This window comes from Camelus dromedarius, chromosome 8 (genome assembly GCF_036321535.1).
Source record: "Camelus dromedarius isolate mCamDro1 chromosome 8, mCamDro1.pat, whole genome shotgun sequence".
Taxonomy (NCBI): Eukaryota; Metazoa; Chordata; class Mammalia; order Artiodactyla; family Camelidae; genus Camelus; species Camelus dromedarius.
In genome coordinates this window covers 69,058,211-69,076,353 of record NC_087443.1, presented here as the reverse complement: position 1 = coordinate 69,076,353, position 18,143 = coordinate 69,058,211, and the positions used below count along the sequence as shown (strand labels likewise).

At 41.5% G+C, this 18,143-nt stretch overlaps 1 protein-coding gene across 9 annotated transcripts in view; it reads left to right on the top strand.

The window, feature by feature from the left end:
- The window catches only part of ABLIM1 (actin binding LIM protein 1), a 282,485-nt gene that overhangs the window by 250,469 nt on the left and 13,873 nt on the right, over nt 1-18,143 (top strand). For 3 of the 9 annotated variants that reach the window (XM_031461815.2, XM_064488462.1, XM_064488461.1), the window contains 5 exons: nt 842-877; nt 2,223-2,352; nt 12,615-12,719; nt 14,411-14,458; nt 17,322-17,462. In XM_031461815.2, the coding sequence (XP_031317675.2) occupies nt 842-877; nt 2,223-2,352; nt 12,615-12,719; nt 14,411-14,458; nt 17,322-17,462 (460 nt within the window). Of the gene's footprint in view, nt 1-841; nt 878-2,222; nt 2,353-12,614; nt 12,720-14,410; nt 14,459-17,315; nt 17,463-18,143 lie in introns of all 9 variants that reach the window. The other 6 variants (XM_064488466.1, XM_064488460.1, XM_064488467.1 and 3 more) reach the window with 4 other exon arrangements.

Genomic DNA, 18,143 nt, shown 5'->3' with positions numbered 1-18,143 from the left:
ATGGAGTCCTTGCCCTTGTGGAGCTTGCAGCATAATGTAGGAGACAGATAATAAACAAATAAATATATAACAATTTTACAGGGTAATGGAGCAATGAGGGAAAATGAAGCAGAGAAAGGAGAATGCATACTGGGGCTGAGCTGTTACTTTAAATAGGAGGGTCATGGAAGGCACTGTGTGGTAGTGCATTTGAGCAGAGACCTCACTGAAGATGGGGAGTGAGCCCAGCAGGTATCTGAGTGGAAAGCACTGTGGGCAGAGGGGACAGCAAGTGCAAAGGCCCTGAGGTGAGAGAGGGCTTGGTCAGTTGACTACCTCAAGGAAGCCTGTGTGCCTAGGAGGATGGAAGCCGGGAAGTGAATGGTGATGTCAGCAAGGCCACCAGAGCAGGAAGCCACAGATCTGGTCATCATAACATATTATGTGACTACTCTGGTTATAATTTAATTAATAACCATGTTTACATAATTCTATGTTTCAGTAGATAATGTAACTCATAGTAGTAAACAGTGTAGTTTGAACATATAGGGGAAATAGTTCCCATTTGTCTAACTTAATCACCTAAAGCATCGCAGCATATTTATCAGAACCCATGGTCCAGAGGCAGAGGCATGTGCCCCAGTCTCCCTGGAGCTTTGTTACTGTGTGCCCGTCTGAACTTCACTCTCCACTTACTGAGTCAGAAGATGGGGGACCAGCAAGGGTGCTGGCATGTGTATTTTGAATAGTGTTTCCAGGCGATTCTGATAAGCAACTCTAAAACTGATAATGAGTTAATAAACGTTGTGACGTTAGTTTTTTATTTTTAAAAATAAAAATTTTTATTCTTTTATTCTTCTAGTCTCCAAGGACTTTGTCTCCTACCCCATCAGCAGAAGTAAGTACACTTTTAAAAATTATAATGGGTGGAATTGGGGAGTTACTTGTTCCTTCCCTAGACTGGGGTTTTAGCAAAAGAACATTAAACAAAAAAAACCCAGAAAAACTGCATGCAAGATTATGTTGAATGTAGGATTCCTTACACGTAAGATATGACTATAAGACACAGAAGTAAATTTCTTTTTAAATGAAGACTAGAGAATTAAAAACAGCCTTACATGGTGTCTCTGAGTGGGAGGAAAGTGTTTGCCGGGAGTGGAGCCACTTGTTCAGATGCTGGACTGTCTCCTCCGTCCATAATTAATTGATCTGAATCCTGGCTTACGGGATTATCTGAAATAGCCAACAGCAGTCATGGTGTTTCTATAAGCAGGGCCGTCTTTATGTGAGGCCGCTCCTCTTAGTCTAGAATCAATAGTCTTGCCCCCCCCTTCTCAGGGTAAACAGACCTTAGAGTGGCCTTTATCCAGTCCACCAGGCTGACCATTCCCTGCGGAATAACCTCTGCGTGTGTGGACCACACGTAATCAGCAGCAGTTACCCCGTAGTGAGCCGTGGGCCCCATCTCAACCCAGCATGCGCTTCCTCGCATTCAAAACCAAAGACACAACCTCCCAGTTAGTTACTCTCCCAGCCCATTTGATGAGCGTTCTTCAGAAAACTGATGCTGCTGATCTACGAAATGAAACAGCTTCTTCACACTGCACCCCTGGTTCCCGTAGTGTCTTGCTTTTGCCCCCAGCCCACGTTGACTGCCTGCTTAGTGGCCTTAGCACTTTCTGTTGTCCCTGCATGATTTTTCTATTGGAGACTAGTGGCCAAAGTTCAGATCTGAGCATGGTCCAGCACCAAGTCCGACCCAGCACTTTCTTTCCTATAAGCTGTTACAGATAATAATCAAGGAATTGTTCATTTAGCATGCTTCTACTATTTTGCATTTCCTTGTGCATCTAATGAGCTAGCTCCTTAGGAGTTAGGTCTACCCCATCTAAAAATAATAATCATAGTAATAAAATTAATAGTTTTATCTTAAAGCCAAATAACTTGCTGGATAGTCTGTATAAAACTGGACTGGTAATCGCTCTAATTTGAGATGAAAAAACCTCTAGTGTTGTGATTGTTTATAACCGAGTGCTGTGACTCAAAGGTGAACAGCACTTGGTCATAAACAAAATGCATTAACCATGGAATATATGTACTTAAGGAATACGGCCCTAAAATGTATACATGAACAGGTAGACATGGTAGTTCCTGGGCAACCTTGGTGCAGCTTGATTTCCCTTGAACCCAACAACAGCCTGAATGTATGTCTTGTGCTCCCGCTGTCTCGCACTTGCTTCCAGGGGTACCAGGACGGCCGGGATCGGATGATCCACCGGTCCACCAGCCAGGGCTCCATCAACTCCCCGGTATACAGCCGCCACAGCTACACTCCGACCACGTCTCGCTCTCCCCAACATTTTCACAGACCTGGTAAGGGCACCTGTTCCCGGGATTCACTCTATGTAATACTCTGTGTTTCTATGTGATTTTTAACTCCCACCACTGATAATATATTTAAAAATCTGGCTGCCAGATTTAAAAATCTGCTCCCCTCTCCCAGAAAAAAAGTGAAAACGCCTGTCCAGCTATAGTTTGTGTTATTTCTCTTCTTGAGACAAGAGTCATTTTATGGTTATATTCATTAGGATTTATGGAAGAATTATATTTGGATAGTGAGTGACTAGAAGCAAAGGGAATTTTTTTTTCTTAAGACTTGAAGAAAATCTCAGCACTTTGAGACTTAGAACAGAGAGCTCCAAAAGAAAATACGTTGCTGTGCCTTTTGGGCTTACCAGCATCACCTAAAATCCAGTACTAGCCACTTATTGACCTGTTCATTATGCTCCATCCAGGCACCTGATGTTCCTGAGCCTGCACAGTTAAGCAGCGGCTGGAAGGAAGTATCCTATCCAACCTCAGGGTTGGGTTTGGTAGTTTTTTAGGATGGCTTCCAACCCAAGACTTTTGAGTCAGACTTGGAAAACATAAACACATCAGAGATGTACTGTGATAAAGAATATTAAAGGGTAGTGGGCTGCATTTAACCTTTGTTTCTGCAGAATGTAGCTCCTTTTACTGTTAGTGGGTGTCTCCTGTGTGCCGTAGAAGGAGCATGGAGATCCCGGCACAGACCCAGGATTCCTGAGGAATAGACTCCCCCAGGAAGATTTCAGCCTTCTAAACAAACTTGGGGGTGATGTACATCTACGAAGACTTCATTTTCAGCCTCTTGCTTTTGTGCAGGCTGGTGAGAATGAACTCCTTCATATGCTAACTTATTTTATAAAATAAAACCAAAGGTACAGAGTGTAAAAAGGCTGCAATCTTTGCTCCAAAGCCATAGGTTTAATGCTTGTAGAGGATTAAATTTTTACTCTGTGATCCTTCAGTAACGTATAGTTTTGTCTTGGCCTGTAAATATTTACTCGGTATTTGTTGAGTTACATGAAAGGAGAATTTTCAGGAAATACACTCCTTTCATTTTTCATGTACAATTATAGTTAATTTATTCATGTCCTGGACCTGGAGCTGGATGTAAGCCCTTGTCTCTCTGGGTGATGAGAAATCCTTTATGCCACCACGGACTAAGACTGTAGCCGTGACCTTCAGAATGACACGGTTGCAGGGAAATCGTTGTTCCAGAGACCCCTGAGTAGTGAGGGAGTGGTCAGTCAGGGATACGGTTTCCCTAAAAGGTCATGTCCTCATTGAGCAGTGGGAAGTTTCCTCTGTTCCAGTCATGGTTCTGATGCCAAGAGCCGTTAGAACAGTCCCCGTTCCAAGCCCTTCTCCTCGCCCTTCACAATATGTTATAGACACATGTGATGCCAGTTGTTAGGGTTCATAGTTATTTTTTCAAGGTGGGGCTCTGCTGTCATAGTTGTGGTCCCCAGAGAGCACCTCAGATGCCAGAGGGTGATGCAGATCCCTAGGTCTGGGCTTAGGTGAATGGACCATTCCTCTTTGAGATAACTAAGTTTCCAGCTCGCTGGTGCCACCACTGACACAATTCTCAGGATCATAAGTGGCTCTTTGCTGCCCAGTGAACACAGACAGGTATCCCTTCTATGCAGGCAACGTAAATTAAACTTCCATTAGAAGCTCGCAACTTAAAAAAAAAATGAATTTGACCCTTACATATAAGTCCTTCTTTTCAAGGTTCTGGAAATGATAGTCATTTTTTTACATGCATTTCAGAGGGTTCTGTTTTGTCAGGCACCTTTTTAAAACCAGCTGTTGTTGAGTCTAAGTGATGTGCCCAGTACTGGCTCAGCAGTAGCTGGTCTCATCCTGACAGAGTATCCTGGTGGCTGTTCCCTCTCACGAAAGCCATTTATTCTCGGAGAGTGTGCTGACCTGACCCTGTCTGCGAGCTCTCCCCACTGTGCCTAACCCTTTGCAGGTGCCTTCTTAACCTGTTTTTCTTCCTCCTTTTTCAGACTCCTGATTAACGTTCTTTATTTATTTTTTTTCCTCCCTTGGAACGATGGCGTGGTCCCTGCTCCTGTGTTAATTTCTGCTCTCCTTTTCTGTTTCCACCTTGTCCTGCCCCTGACTCTTGCCGCACAGAGCTGCTGTCTCCTGGTGTGCAGAGGTTGTCCCACCTGCGCACCAGCAGCCTCAGCTCCACCCACAGCGACTCCCGCCCCAACTCCCCCTTCCGACACCACTTCATTCCCCATATCAAAGGTAAGGAGGCAGGCTTCTCCAGGCAGCACCCTGCATAGTGGAGATTTATTAGCACCCTGGGAAGGCTAATAAGGTGTATCTCCACGAGTTAGCTCCGAGCTTTGGACCTCTCAGCATGCCTGCGTGTGTCATGACTACACCCAGCAGTGTCTTAGAACTGGCATAGCCTCTCTCCTTAGGAGAAATGTGCCATTTCTAAGGGCTCTAGATGAAGGAACAGGAAGGGTGTTTTAAGACCAGAAGATTTGTTATCAACTGTTTAGGGAAAATATATATTATGATTTTGTTTTTCTAAGCATCAAAAGCAAAATATAATATATAGTTGGGGGATTTTCCTGGTTTGGGCATGGGATATGGCTCAGCAAAACACAACAGGATTCAGCAACCAGTATCCCAAAGTTGTTTTCCTGGTGATAAGCCACGTAACCACGTAATAATATTCAAATATTCGGACAGTACAAAGGATCTATGGCAATGTAGCTGAAATTTCTATCCTTGAGCCAACCCTTAGGGTAACCTTCCTTTGACTTGTCCTGATTTCTGCATGATGGAGAAGAGGGGCTTTGCTTTCTGTTTTCTGTTCCTGCCCATTTCTGCCCTCCCCTTTATGCCATTCCCATTGCTCTCATTGTCCGTCATGCTTCCTTACCAGTCCTCAATCGGAGTTCTCCATCCTCTCTACCTGGCGGGGGAGCCAAGAGCCCCAAAGGGATTATGAAAGGGCCATCATTTAAAATAAGTAGGAGCTCCCAGAGGATGCCAGCTTTTCCCTTAGTCTTGATTTGAACCAAATTAACCAAAGGAAATAGCTGAAGGAGAGAGTAGCAGGCAAGCACGGGTCTAAAGGATCCGAACCCCATGCTCCAAGAACTCACATCAGTAACCCTTTCTCGAATAGCCTAAACATTGTGCTCTTTGACTGAATTTCATTTGCAGTCTACCCAAGCTTTTTGCTCACTTGGATTTTGAAGACTCAGTTGAGTCCTAAAATATAAATTTCCTGCATTTGTCAGTATGTAGTTATTTTAGAAGTGTGCTATTTTAGCATTTTCTATGCTGCAAGAATAACATTGCTGACATGCTTATTGAAGACAGTTTTCGCCATTAGCAAAGAGATTGGCTTTTTTTTTGGCAGGTGTAGCACTTTCTAAAATTCTTGGATTATTTAAAATTGTTACTGTTAATTAGTATGAGAGGAACTTTTATTATTTAGATGTCAAGATGATATTTTAGAGAATGTTTATATAACCGTAAGAAATTATTGGGGGAAAAAAACTTCAGAGATGTATTTTAAAGAGACTTTAATATAGAAGTCCTTGGCCAAATTGAGATTTTTGTTTGTTTCTAATATGCAAGAGAAAATACATTTTTTTTATTCATTAAAATGTAAGCAGCCTTGTTTGGTTGTTATATGTTTCATCTTTCAGAAGAGAGACTTTTTGTAGGAAGAAAAATGTTGTGTGCCCTGTAAAGTTATACAAATATGGTACAAATAACACATCACAAAATATCAAGACTTGGGGAAGGGTATATAGCTCAAGTGGTAGAGCGCATGCTTACCATGCACAAGGTCCTGGGTTCCATGCCCAGCACCTTCTCTAGAAATAAATAAATAAATAAACCTAATTACGCCCCCCCCCCCAAAAGACTTAAAAAAATACCAAGACTAGCAACACCTTGTGTCTGTGAGCAGCCTTATGAAGAGAGGGACACCCCTGTGGACACTGGAGTCCTGGGTTTGAATATGATCTCTGTCACTTGCTGGCTGTGGGACCTTGGATTGTTGACTTCACCTTTTGAGTGCCACTTGCCTCATCTGTGAAACCTCTCCGAAGGCATCAGCGGTGTGCATAGTAAAATGCTCTGATGAGCAGTAAGCACTCAGCTCATGAGGTCTATGGTCCCTCCTCGGGATGGAGCTCTTAGCACTTCCGGTTGCATCAGTCCATCACTCTCCACAGCATCCCTGTGAAGTAAAGCAGCGTGGGCGGAGGTGGGGGTGAATGAAGAGCTGAGGTCCTGGTAAATGACCCCGCCAAGGACGCACGGCCAGGAAGTGGCAGCCCCAGGGCTAGACAGACCCCCAAGCCTTCTCATCTCACATTCCTATTAGGGGTATGTGTTTTAGTATAAAGACACATGAGGTATAATTTTGAAAGCAGACTTTTACTTTCGATCTCTTTTTAACTAGAAAATTGGCATTCTTATGGAGGCTAAGATAAACAGCTACTTTCAGTCATTTAAATCACAATATTAACAAATGTTTACTTTTTCATAGCAATACCAAGTGGTTATGAAAATGGCAGGACCTCAGTGTGCCTAAACGGTGCTTTATCAAGAATGTAGAAATATGTTCTTTTCTGTTTTCAGTCTGAATTTGATGTTTTTGACACAGTCAAATAGAATAGGTTTAAATTGTAAAAAGCATCCATGTGTGACGTGGAGCTTACACTTAAAAAGTATCTAATCGTCTCTCTCCCATTTTCTTTTTACTGGACATATGCCTATACTTTGTACATGGCTATACTTTCAGATGAAATAGTTTATAGACTTCAGCTACAAAATATAATGTATATAAAATATAGGCTTAGTTTTAAAATCAGATGAGCTTTTTGGTAAATTACAAAATCAATCATGGAAAATTTGTATATTAAAGGTATTGCTTTAAAAGCCTAGTATAGTTGGAATAGCTAAATACGGATTCTCCAAGGATTTATGTCTTAGTTATGTTGAAAAACATGTATCCATTTACATGGAAGGCCTCTCTATCATGGAGGGAACTTATGGCCATTGGAGAAACACATCTAAGATGTCTTTAAAGGAGCAAATTCTTCTGGAGTTTTCCACGGCTGTTCATTTGAACATTCCCTTTTTTTGGTTTTTTTGGAGCATGTCTTGTAATCTTGGGGAAATCATTTTTAAAATAAGTGGAGTATTGGGGGAGGGTATAGCTCAGTGGTAGAGTGCATGCTTAGCATGCAGGAGGTCATGGGTTAGATCCCCAGTACCTCCAGTTAAATAGAAAAATAGTAATAAATAAATAAACCTAGTTGCCTCCCCCCAAAACAAAACAAACAAACAAACAAACAAAAAAACCAGTGGAGTAACCTATAATAAAAAGGAATATATGTGTGTGTGTGTGTGTGTGTATATATATATATATATATATATATATATATATATATATATATAAAACTGAATCACTATGCTGTACACCAGAAACTAATACAACATTGTAAATCAACTATATTTCAATTTTTTTAATGGGAAAAAATCTATTTATGGAAAGGAAAATTTTTTTTAATTAAAAAAAAAATAAAACAAGTGGAAGCCAAGGAGCTTGAGGACCCCAGGATCCAAGGATGTCCATCTCAGGAATGTGGAGCTGAAAGTAGCAGCCCCCTTTCCCCTCTGACAGTCAGAAGCCCACCTCCCACTGCTTAAGTCCAATTCTTGACCCTGATTTTGGACGCTTGTGTCCTGGGCCCTCACTGTCCACTGAGCTGAGGACACCTAAGTGGATGTCAAGATGAGACTCACATCACAGGCCGTCTCTGTGTTTCATTGGCTTCCCCAACCGTTTGCCGACAATGCCCATCTTGTTTTCCACTGTGTTTTTATTTCTGTTCTCTGACCTTCCAAACTTGGTCTAGTATCAGTATGTCATTGTTGGGCCATTCGGACAATGCATGCCTATTTTGAAAAACTATTTTCACCTTGTTTTGGGCTTTGTGCCGTGTTCGCTGAGTTTCTCTTCCTTTCCCTTTGAAATACTGCTAGACATGACCTTCTGGGTCCATGGAGTATCAGTCAGATTTGCAAACAGGAGGGCTACATATATTAAGTCTCTTTGAAAGGAATCTTCCCAGTTTTGCCATAGATATGAGTTGCTAAGCTGCAGGTATATATTTGACACTTGCTGAAGGAAACTGTGACACTTACTGAAGCTTCAGACAAGAATCTTAAAACTCTGTCATGAAATTCTGGATGCTGCCAACTTTAGGTTTCCCTCAGAATTTATTTTGGAACGTGAGCACTTAGAGTCCAAAAGGTGAGCAGTAAACCAGCAGGTCCCAGAGCACAAGCATTGCCATTTAGATTTACTTGTCTTAGAATTTGTCACTGAGGCTCTCAGGGTGCCAAAAAGAAGAATGAAAGTAGGACACAGAGCATTTGAATTTGTTAAATACCGTGGGAATCCTGCCAATCAATGATCTCCCAAGGATTGAGAAATAGGCATATTAGGCTGACATGGAAGGAGCTAAAAACGAAGACCGAGAAATATATTTCTATACATATGGGAGCGTCTCATCCCAACAGCTAAGATCGCTAATGACTTAGAGGGAACCAATGCAAGGCTTTATTTAAAGGGAAAAAAATGGCTATGAATGTGATATATACAATGTTATATGATATATATGCTATTATATTATTTTTAAACAGTGTCAACCCCAGGCTGATAGTTGATGACGATGACGATGATGATGATGATGATGATGATGCTGATGATGATAATACCTTCCACATTTCATCTGATGCCTCTTACATCACTTTGCCTAAGTCATTACTAAGCACAAAAATAACCTTTTAGGGTCCTCATCAGTTATTTCCATCCAAGATAAGAGTTAAAAGTTTTATCACTTAAAGACAGGGTATTTAACTTAGAAAAGGCCTCATCTTGAGAATTTTTTTTCTTTTAAAAATGCCAAAATTTTTAATGCCTTTTGTATTTCAGGGACTAAGAATCTGGTACCTAGCAGCGTTGTGTGTTTCGAGGCCTTCTTCCCATTGAGCCCTTGTGATGTGTAGAAATCGTGCCGTGCAGGGTCACGTAGATGGCTGTGTTGCTGAATATCTGTTCACCTAGTGTTTTAAAGTGCCTCATGGGAGGTTTTAAATGATGATAGTTAAATCTATTTACAAAGACTTGAACACACTGGTGTTTTTTCTAGCAACAGGAAAGGTCAGTGGTTGCTGAAGACGTGCTGCCCAATAAAGAACTCTGCCCAACTGGAGACAGTGTTCAGCCAGAATTCAGACAGTCACTCCATAGCCTTTGAGAGCCGTCAGCCATAGAAGTGACGGGCTCCTACTGCCACTCACCAGCAGAGCTTATGAATGCTAGAAAGCTTTTAATACTCGGGCAAATGTGAATTCTAATGACCTTAAACCTTGGTGTCCTATAGACGCAGCATGCATAACACTGGCTAATAATTATCCAAACAAACTGAATGGAGTTTCTTCTGATTGAATTTTATAACCAAAACCTGTGAGAACATTTCCCTGAAAACTCAGATGCTCTAGAAGTCCAGGAAGGGGAGAGGGGCAGGATTAAGGGCAGAGAGCAGTGTGGTTCCGGAGCAGTAGCAGCCAGTGCTCAGGAAACGTCGAGTCTTCAAAAGACAAACACAAATGAAGCCAGAAAGTCGAGTCTCTCTAGAACCTCCTTTGAGACAAGCCCACAAGAGTTGTTCTGTTTTTCCCTGATGGATTGCTCTTGGAAATCATTTCTAACGTTTGTGGGAGTAAATCATTCCTCTGCAGTGAAACAATTAAATTGGAGTTATTGAGGATCAGCTCTAATGGGAAAGTTACTTTAAAAAACAGAGAAAGGTGCTACCATGATTCCGGGTTCCCATTGCTGTGTGTTAGCACCTGGCTGCCTTCAACTAAGAGAAAGCTGGTGGGTGGTCCCAGGGCGGCATTTACTAAGTTAGGCCGTTAATCACTGTAGAATTAATTAGCTGGCCCACTTCAACCATTCATTCACAGGCATTTATTAAGCACTTACTCTTGGCTGGGCACTGGACAGAACCCACAAAGATAAACGAGACCTAGTTCTAATTCAGCCTGAGGTTTAAAACAGGATTCCTTCTAAACATAAACTATGTTCTTCCTTCCCTGTTTACCTCTGCCTGTGTTTTCTTATTCTCATTTTTTTCAGGCAGGAGCTGGTTATTTCTCTTTAGGAGAGTGGTAGTAAATGAGATAACATTTTTTTTCAATGAGCTTTTTTTATTAATCAGTGGTTTGGAGTGAAGCTTCATAACCTCTTGGGAGCTAATATCTGACTTTAGTAAAGTCAACATTATAATATGTTGGGAGCTAGATGCTAAACTGTCTCTTTAAAAAAAAAAAAAAGGACAAAAGTTTCAGAACACAATAACCAAAAACCTGAAATGTAAATTGGAGACAATAACACATTCAGTTCTCATGTTCAGAATATCTTACTGCCCATGTGGTACAGATCTGTGCCCTGCTTACCTAAAACTATACATATTGAAAAATTAAAACTCTATTAAACATGTTATTTTGAAACTCCAGCAATTGACATCTTTCGTGTGTTGCTGGCCAGATTTAGAACAGTTTGACTTACTTGAAGAAATTGGCCCTTGAACACCTAAAACTAACACAATGTTATATGTCAATTATATCTCAATTAAAATAAAATTCATAAGACAAAGTAAAAAAAGAAAATTGTTTCTTGCTCTATTCTCTGAAGATCTATGATTTATTTTAAATTGTTAGCCTTAATTGATAGATAAATTGACTATTAAAATTTAAAGCTTCTATGCTTCAAAGGACACTGTCAGGAAAGTAAAAGACAACACACAGGATGGGAGAAAATATTTGCAAAGCATATATCTGATAAGGGTCTTGTGTCCAGAATATGTAAAGAATTCTTACAATTCAATCATTAAAAAGTTACATTACTAATTCATGAACTTTTGATAGTCCTGTATCTTCTGGTGTATTCTTGGGGTGGATGTTTGCCCAGTCGTGGGGACCGAGGACAGTAAGGGTGGAGCTGATCGCTTTCCAGTTTTGCCTCAGTTGACCCTTGCAGTTCTCAGAAGGGAGTGATGGAGGCTGTGGTGGTGGTTCTCACGGCTCTTGCAGCCGAGCCCCGCGGTCCTTCCCGGCCTCGTCCTCGTTCCCTCCTCCAAGAATACCATGCTGTCCCGCCACAGAGGTCTGTCCTGCTGCTCCCACGCCCCAGTGGCCCGCCCTCCCCTGTGGTGTTCCAGCTCTCTAGAGCCCGGCCCTTCTCACCCCTCAACCTCCCCCCCACCTGGTGAGCTTGCTCTTCAGCGACCAACTCAATTCTAGCATCTTTCTGTGGCCTTTCTGAAAAATCAGTGGCACCTTCATCTGAGTTTCGTAGAATTTTTTGTGTACCCCTGAGCAAGCACTTACCTGGTATTCCATAACCTTACTTGGTATAAGTCTGTCTCTTTTGGTAGACAGTGAGCACTGCATCTCATTCATCTACTTGACCTCAGCCCAAGCTCACCACCCAGCCACAGTAGGTGTTCAGTAAATGTCTCATTAATGGAATTGTTAGACTGGATGGAGCCTTGTCTTTGAAGAAAAAGATGGAGACAGGTATATGTGGTCCCAAAGGACCTAGAAGAAAGGGGTCTGACTCTATCGTGTGTATTTCAAAGTGAGGAAACAGAAACACAGGCTGCAATGAAGGCACTTTGTGTTGCTCAGGGGAAGGACCAGGTGACCACACAGGTTCCCAGACTTGACCTTCCGTTCAGAGAAATAGATTCCGATTGCCAGCCTCTGCCGTCATGCCTGGAAGTGACTGTATTTGGGTTTGCGTATCCCACCCCTCTACATGCTTGGGATTTAACCACCTGACGACTGACCCTGAGTCATGAGCAAGTGACTCTCCATTCCTCTTAGTGTACTTTCCATCTAATCAGTTTGCTGCCAGCTCACAGCCTTCAACCGCATGCCATTGGAATGATGCTTCTTACTGCTAGCTGCTTGGAACCTAGCTCCACTCAAACTCAAATCTCTCCTTTGGAAAATTCAACCTTATACCAGTCACCTTTGTGAGCCAAGCTGATGAATTGAGTTTGTTTCTTTGGTTTCTCCTTTTTGATGTACATCCTTCTGGTTTGTTGTTTTGAATTTTTTATTATGCTTGCTTTGTTTTCTTTCTTGCTCTCCCTTCTCTCATTTTGTTTTCTCCATTCTTCTCATTGGAGGCAATGAGCCATCCAGCGGCCGGAACTCCCCTCTCCCCTACCGGCCGGACAGCCGCCCTCTAACTCCAACTTACGCTCAGGCCCCTAAACATTTCCATGTTCCAGGTAGGAGCTGACACGGTCTGTGTCTTGGTGTCCTGTCACCGTGTAGAATGTAGGCTTGTCACCTCTGTCTCGTCTCCATCTCTTCATGCTCTGTTCATTAAGACGCACACAGTCAACAAACCCTAAATTGCAGGATCTGACCCAGGGGCCTTTCAAAAGTTTTGTGTGTGAAATACTAGGATTGTATTGGAGGTTTAAGTTTTCTCAAACGTTTTTGAAGGGGGGAGGTGGGAGGCAGAGGGTTGAAGGACTGAGGGTTGAGTTGCTTTGTTTCATTTTGTTTTACTAAAATTTTAATTTTACCCTTTCGTTAGTACCTTTGAAGAAACCAGTCTGTGGTTTGACTAATTATCACAATGATAGTCTATTTGTTTTCTCATCCTAAAGGCTGAACCACAGCACTCTTAAGGGTACTTTTATTTTATCTGTTTGTCTCGTGTGGAGATTCTTTCTGTGAACTCTTCAGAGAGCTGTAAAATTGGGTCAATTGGATGGATGGTCTTTCTTCAGTGTCCAACTAACTAACCCACTCCGTAGCCCACAGAGATATCTTGCAATTTAGGCTTGGTGCTTATAAGCTTTGCTGTCATGGTACAAATAGCAATTTGCTATCAGGAACTGGAAAAATCAGAACCCATCATTGTCTTAATGTTTGGGGTCAGCTCAGTATGTGAGGAGAAGATGGGCCATCAGAAGTCATGACATTTCTCCATCAGAAGTAGATTGTTCCAGTGCTTTTAGCTACTGCAAGTGGTTTAATAATTTGCCTACTGTGTTCATGTTAGCATACATATTTGGAGACTAGTAGTTCTTCTCTTATGCATTCCAAGCTTACCTAATAAAATAGAGGAAAGTTTAGTGGGATTCCTACCACTGAGATAGGACTGCCTTTTTTTTTTAAGTTTCATCGAACCTTGAAAATCAAGTTGGTACATTCGTGACTTTTTTGCATAAATAATACCCCAAGATACAGTGCCCAAGATTCTGGGGAAACAAACCTTTTGACATTTCTGGAGGATTTGTGATCCAATCAAAGTGAAATGGTATCATAATCAAATGGGGTCCTATATAAATATATAAATAAGATTTGGCATCTCCTTTCTTTTTGTTTCTTTCTTTTTAAAATTTGGCCTATGCAAAATAGGATTTTGTCGAGCATCCATCCTGTCAGCACATCAGACTAGCCTTGCACATAAAAACTGTGTCTATGTTTTACAAAAAGATTCTCTTCATTTTACTGCATTGCTTTCCACTCTTCCACTCATTAGTTGAAAAGTAAATTGAGCCACTGGTCTCAACTGGGAGCTCAATTTCTAGACAGTAGCAATTTGGGGATTTTCTCCAAACTGGTTACGTTGTCCTCACCATGACAGTATCTCCACTGCTTCCATTTCTTCCTGTTTTAACCCCACTTTTAGTGAAGCGTGTATTTGAAATAAATGGCTCATGAGTGAATGACATCTCTCTATAACCTAAGATGTATTACAAAGGATTCCATATCACGTGTCTATAGTAACTGGCTCGTTCCTGTAATCTCTTCTTCCAATAACCTCAATCCTTGTAATACAAGTTAACCTTCTGGGTTATTTTTGTTCAAGAGTCTTCAGTTTGGTTTGCCTCTTGGTTGATCTGTTTTCCCCATCGCTGAATAGGTTCCCATAATCACACATCTTTGCTTTTCATTTCCACAGATCAAGGGATCAACATTTACCGAAAACCACCCATCTACAAACAGCATGGTAAACCCCTCTTTCCTCTGCGTAGCGTTTAAGTAGCAATGTCAGCCGAACTCTCTGCTGTCCTCTGAAAGGCTTACCTGCTGCTGCTTTTGAGAATCAAACTGGGGCGCCCAGCATATTACACCTTGACGGTCTCCTAAGACGCAAATACGGTGAAATTGGTTTTCCCGGATAGAGAACACTTTGCTTGGTTAGGAAGCGTCTAGCCATTTTTGAGCCCACTAAACCAGGTATCACTTCACTCAGAAGGGGGAAGTCCTGGTCACATAAAATAATCCACAAACCCCTTACCAGACTTCTTTTGGAGGGCATCAAATAATTCCACCAACCTCAATAATAATTTTGATGAGCTTGCAGCTAGTGTAACTAATTAAAACCAGTGATAGCCAGCTATCTAAAAAATGAATTTGATCGAGCCTATACCAACCCGACTGTCCAGTTGCCCAGTTTCTGATGGGGTGTGCAGAGTCTGTGCCCTGTGGTGGGGTGTCCAGGACACACGCTGAGACAGAGGTCCTAGGCTGCGTCCCAGCTCTTCACCTAAAAGTCTCTGTGATAGCCCAGATGTAATCTCTGTCCCTCAGTTTTCTCGTCTGCAGGAACCAGGGCATTAGGCCAGCTTGTCTCCGAAATCCTTGCAAACTAAGAACCGCTGATGTGGACTGATAATTGTGTTTTCCTTTTCGGGGAATATAGGATTTTTAAACCCAGGAAATCACATTACTATTTGTAAATCCCATTTCCCTCCACCACGATGGGTCTCTTATAGATTCAGCCGTTATAAATCTTTGTGAGTGGCTAGAAAGCCAAGACTGGTCTTCAGGTGATTTCAGAAAATTATACGCAAATTGTTCCTGGAAATTTGAAGGCTGCCTTTAGAATCCTGTTGGTATGCATGTGTCCTGAAGGCCTAGGATGACATAAAAAGCAAAGTTGAAAATGCAAAAAGGAAAAAATTTTAGGCCAGCATCCTAGGGGATAAAAAAGAGAATGTATGTATTGTAATAGTTCTAGAACTGTCTTTTTATTTTTCTTCATCTGTGTGTTTTTTTTTTTAAAGAGATTACACCCTGTGCTTGCTTTTTTAAGTTTGTTAACATTGTTTTTGTTTGCTTTTTTATGGTTTAATGTCTTCTCACCCACTCATTAACATGTGAATGTTTACTGACTTCACCAATTCTAATGCGTAAGTACTGTTTGAAGTCCTGCTTTGTTTTGAAATTTAAGAAAAAGATTTGATTTATCAGTTTAGGGACTTTTTTCTTTAATACTAAAAGCTCTCGCTAAGACCCTACCTCTCTAAACAAAAATAGTCAAATAGCTAAGATTTAAAGAGATTAGACAATGTTAGGTTATATATTTCATTGGCTTCTTTTTGTGAAATTGACTTTGACTTTAGTCTTTACTTTCTTTCAATCTGTTGAAATTAAGAGCACAGCCAGAGAGGCACATCCCAGAGGACATCCTGCAAAAAGAGCAGTTCTGTGTGACAGAAACAAACGTCATACCAACACTGGGTGGCTGTGCCCTGTGCGTTTGGAAAATGCTAGACGTAAAGTCACACTGCTTGGTCTTTAATATGCTGACACATTTTGTCCTTCTGGAAGAACAGAATATAGAATGCAGTGTTTTCCAAACTGGATTTTCTTTTTTCTCATGAGGTTAGAGTTTCAGAAAAACACTGTTCCATGCCTAGCTGAGAATTTACCCCTTATTCTCATATGTGGTGACCTCGGTCAAGTTATTTAAGCAAACTGAGATCCAGAAAGTTACAAAAAAGTGGGGAATTGGAGCTGAAGATTCAGAGTTACTTCCAGATTTACAAATCTGTGAGCCCAAGGGTAGGAGGGGTGAGGGGCAGCAAGTTTTATTTAAAGCATTATAAATATATTTTGAAATGTTTAGTAGCATCCCAGGTCAGTTTGCAAAATTAGCTGGCATCAGGGATTGAGCATTTAACCTGGCTTGTTTTGCTGTGTTGCTGTGATTAGATTAGGGGCCCTAAGTCAAGGACTTGTCCTGTAAGCATAGCTGTTAAGATCTCTGTGAACAAATGCTTCTCCTAGTCTGGCTTTTGTTGTTTTAAAGTTGGATGACTCATTTGTACGTGCAGACCCTTGAACAAAACAGTGAGTGGGTACAGCAAACCTAGGTCTCAGTACTAAATTCTTGCAAGCTGGCCCGTGAATATTCCCGCTCCCGTTTCCCCTAGGACTCAAGGACACATACACAATGTGCAAGAATTAAAGTGAACTGGACCAATATTCTTGCGGCTCAGAAGCCACAAGATACAAAACCAGTCAGCTCTCTTCTGATTCACACCTACAGACAAATGACAGTGTCATGCTTTTCACTTATCTCTTTTATTGCAAATTACTAATTCATATTTCTAATTGCTCTAGAAGAGTATTGTCCAGTGGAACTTTCTATGATGATGGAAATGTTCTCTAATTATGCTGCCCAGTACAGTAGCGGCTAATCACACATGGCTATTGGTCACATAAAATGTGGCTAGTACAACTGAAGAACTGAATTTAAAGTTTAATCATTTTGTTTTATGTAATTGTACTAATTTCAATGTCCATAGCCACATGTGGCTAGAGCTGGTATTGGACACCACAGCTCCAGAACATGGTTTTCAGCTGGAGAACAGATAATAGGATGAAGCTTTGCTTCTGGCAGAACACGAGGAGAATGAGTTGTCACTAGGCACTGCTTAGTGACTGGGCAGTTGATAATGGTGGCAAACAGCTTTCTGGAGGGAACACTTTTACCAGAGGACCAGAATACTATGTAAGAGGGTTGTACCACCATGACCTTGCAGACCACTAGCTAAGCTGCCCTGATTCCCATCCAGATGCAGCTGCCCTGGCAGCCCAGAGCAAGTCTTCAGAAGACATCATCAAGTTTTCCAAGTTCCCAGCAGCCCAGGCTCCAGACCCCAGCGAGATACCAAAGATTGAGACGGACCACTGGCCTGGTCCCCCCTCACTTGCCGCCGTAGGTATGCGACTGTTGCAGCTAAGCCAAGTGGACAGGTTGCTAGGAGATCTCAAAATAAAATGCTTAAAAATATGCAAGGGAATGTGTCCTAGGGTGAAGGTTTTTAAGAAAACTATGACCCAGAGGTAGAACAGTGAGAAGAACTAATGTAATATTAACGAGTGCAAAATAGTTCAAAGTTACAAAAACCCAACCCCCAGAGCCTTGTGCTAACCCAGGCCTGTGAGGTGCAGAACTGGTCTAAAATGATGGTTTGTGTGGGCTCTCAGTTATTATTGTAAAATCGGTAACTCTTTTGAATGTAGTTGAATCGAAGCCTCCTGCCAAGAACATTGTTCTATATGATTGGAGTATAGTGGGTGGATTTACTGAGTGTCCACAGAAGTGAGACTTCCTTCATTTAAATTTGTTTTAGACGATTTCTGGGTTGTAATTACAGTTCTCTTAACAACCAGTCTTAACTCTGAAGCACTTCACTTTTCTTGCCTGATCACGTTCTCCATTACTAAGAAGGCTGTTACAGAGTAGTGGGTGTTCTGAAGTATTACTCACGTAAAGTTACATGATTTCACGTCTCTCATTTCCATGACTTCTGTGCTAAAATGTCGCATTTGAGCTGTTCCATTCATTTCATTTGAACCACACATTTATGCTTTAGAATTGTCTGTGTCTTCACTGTTTT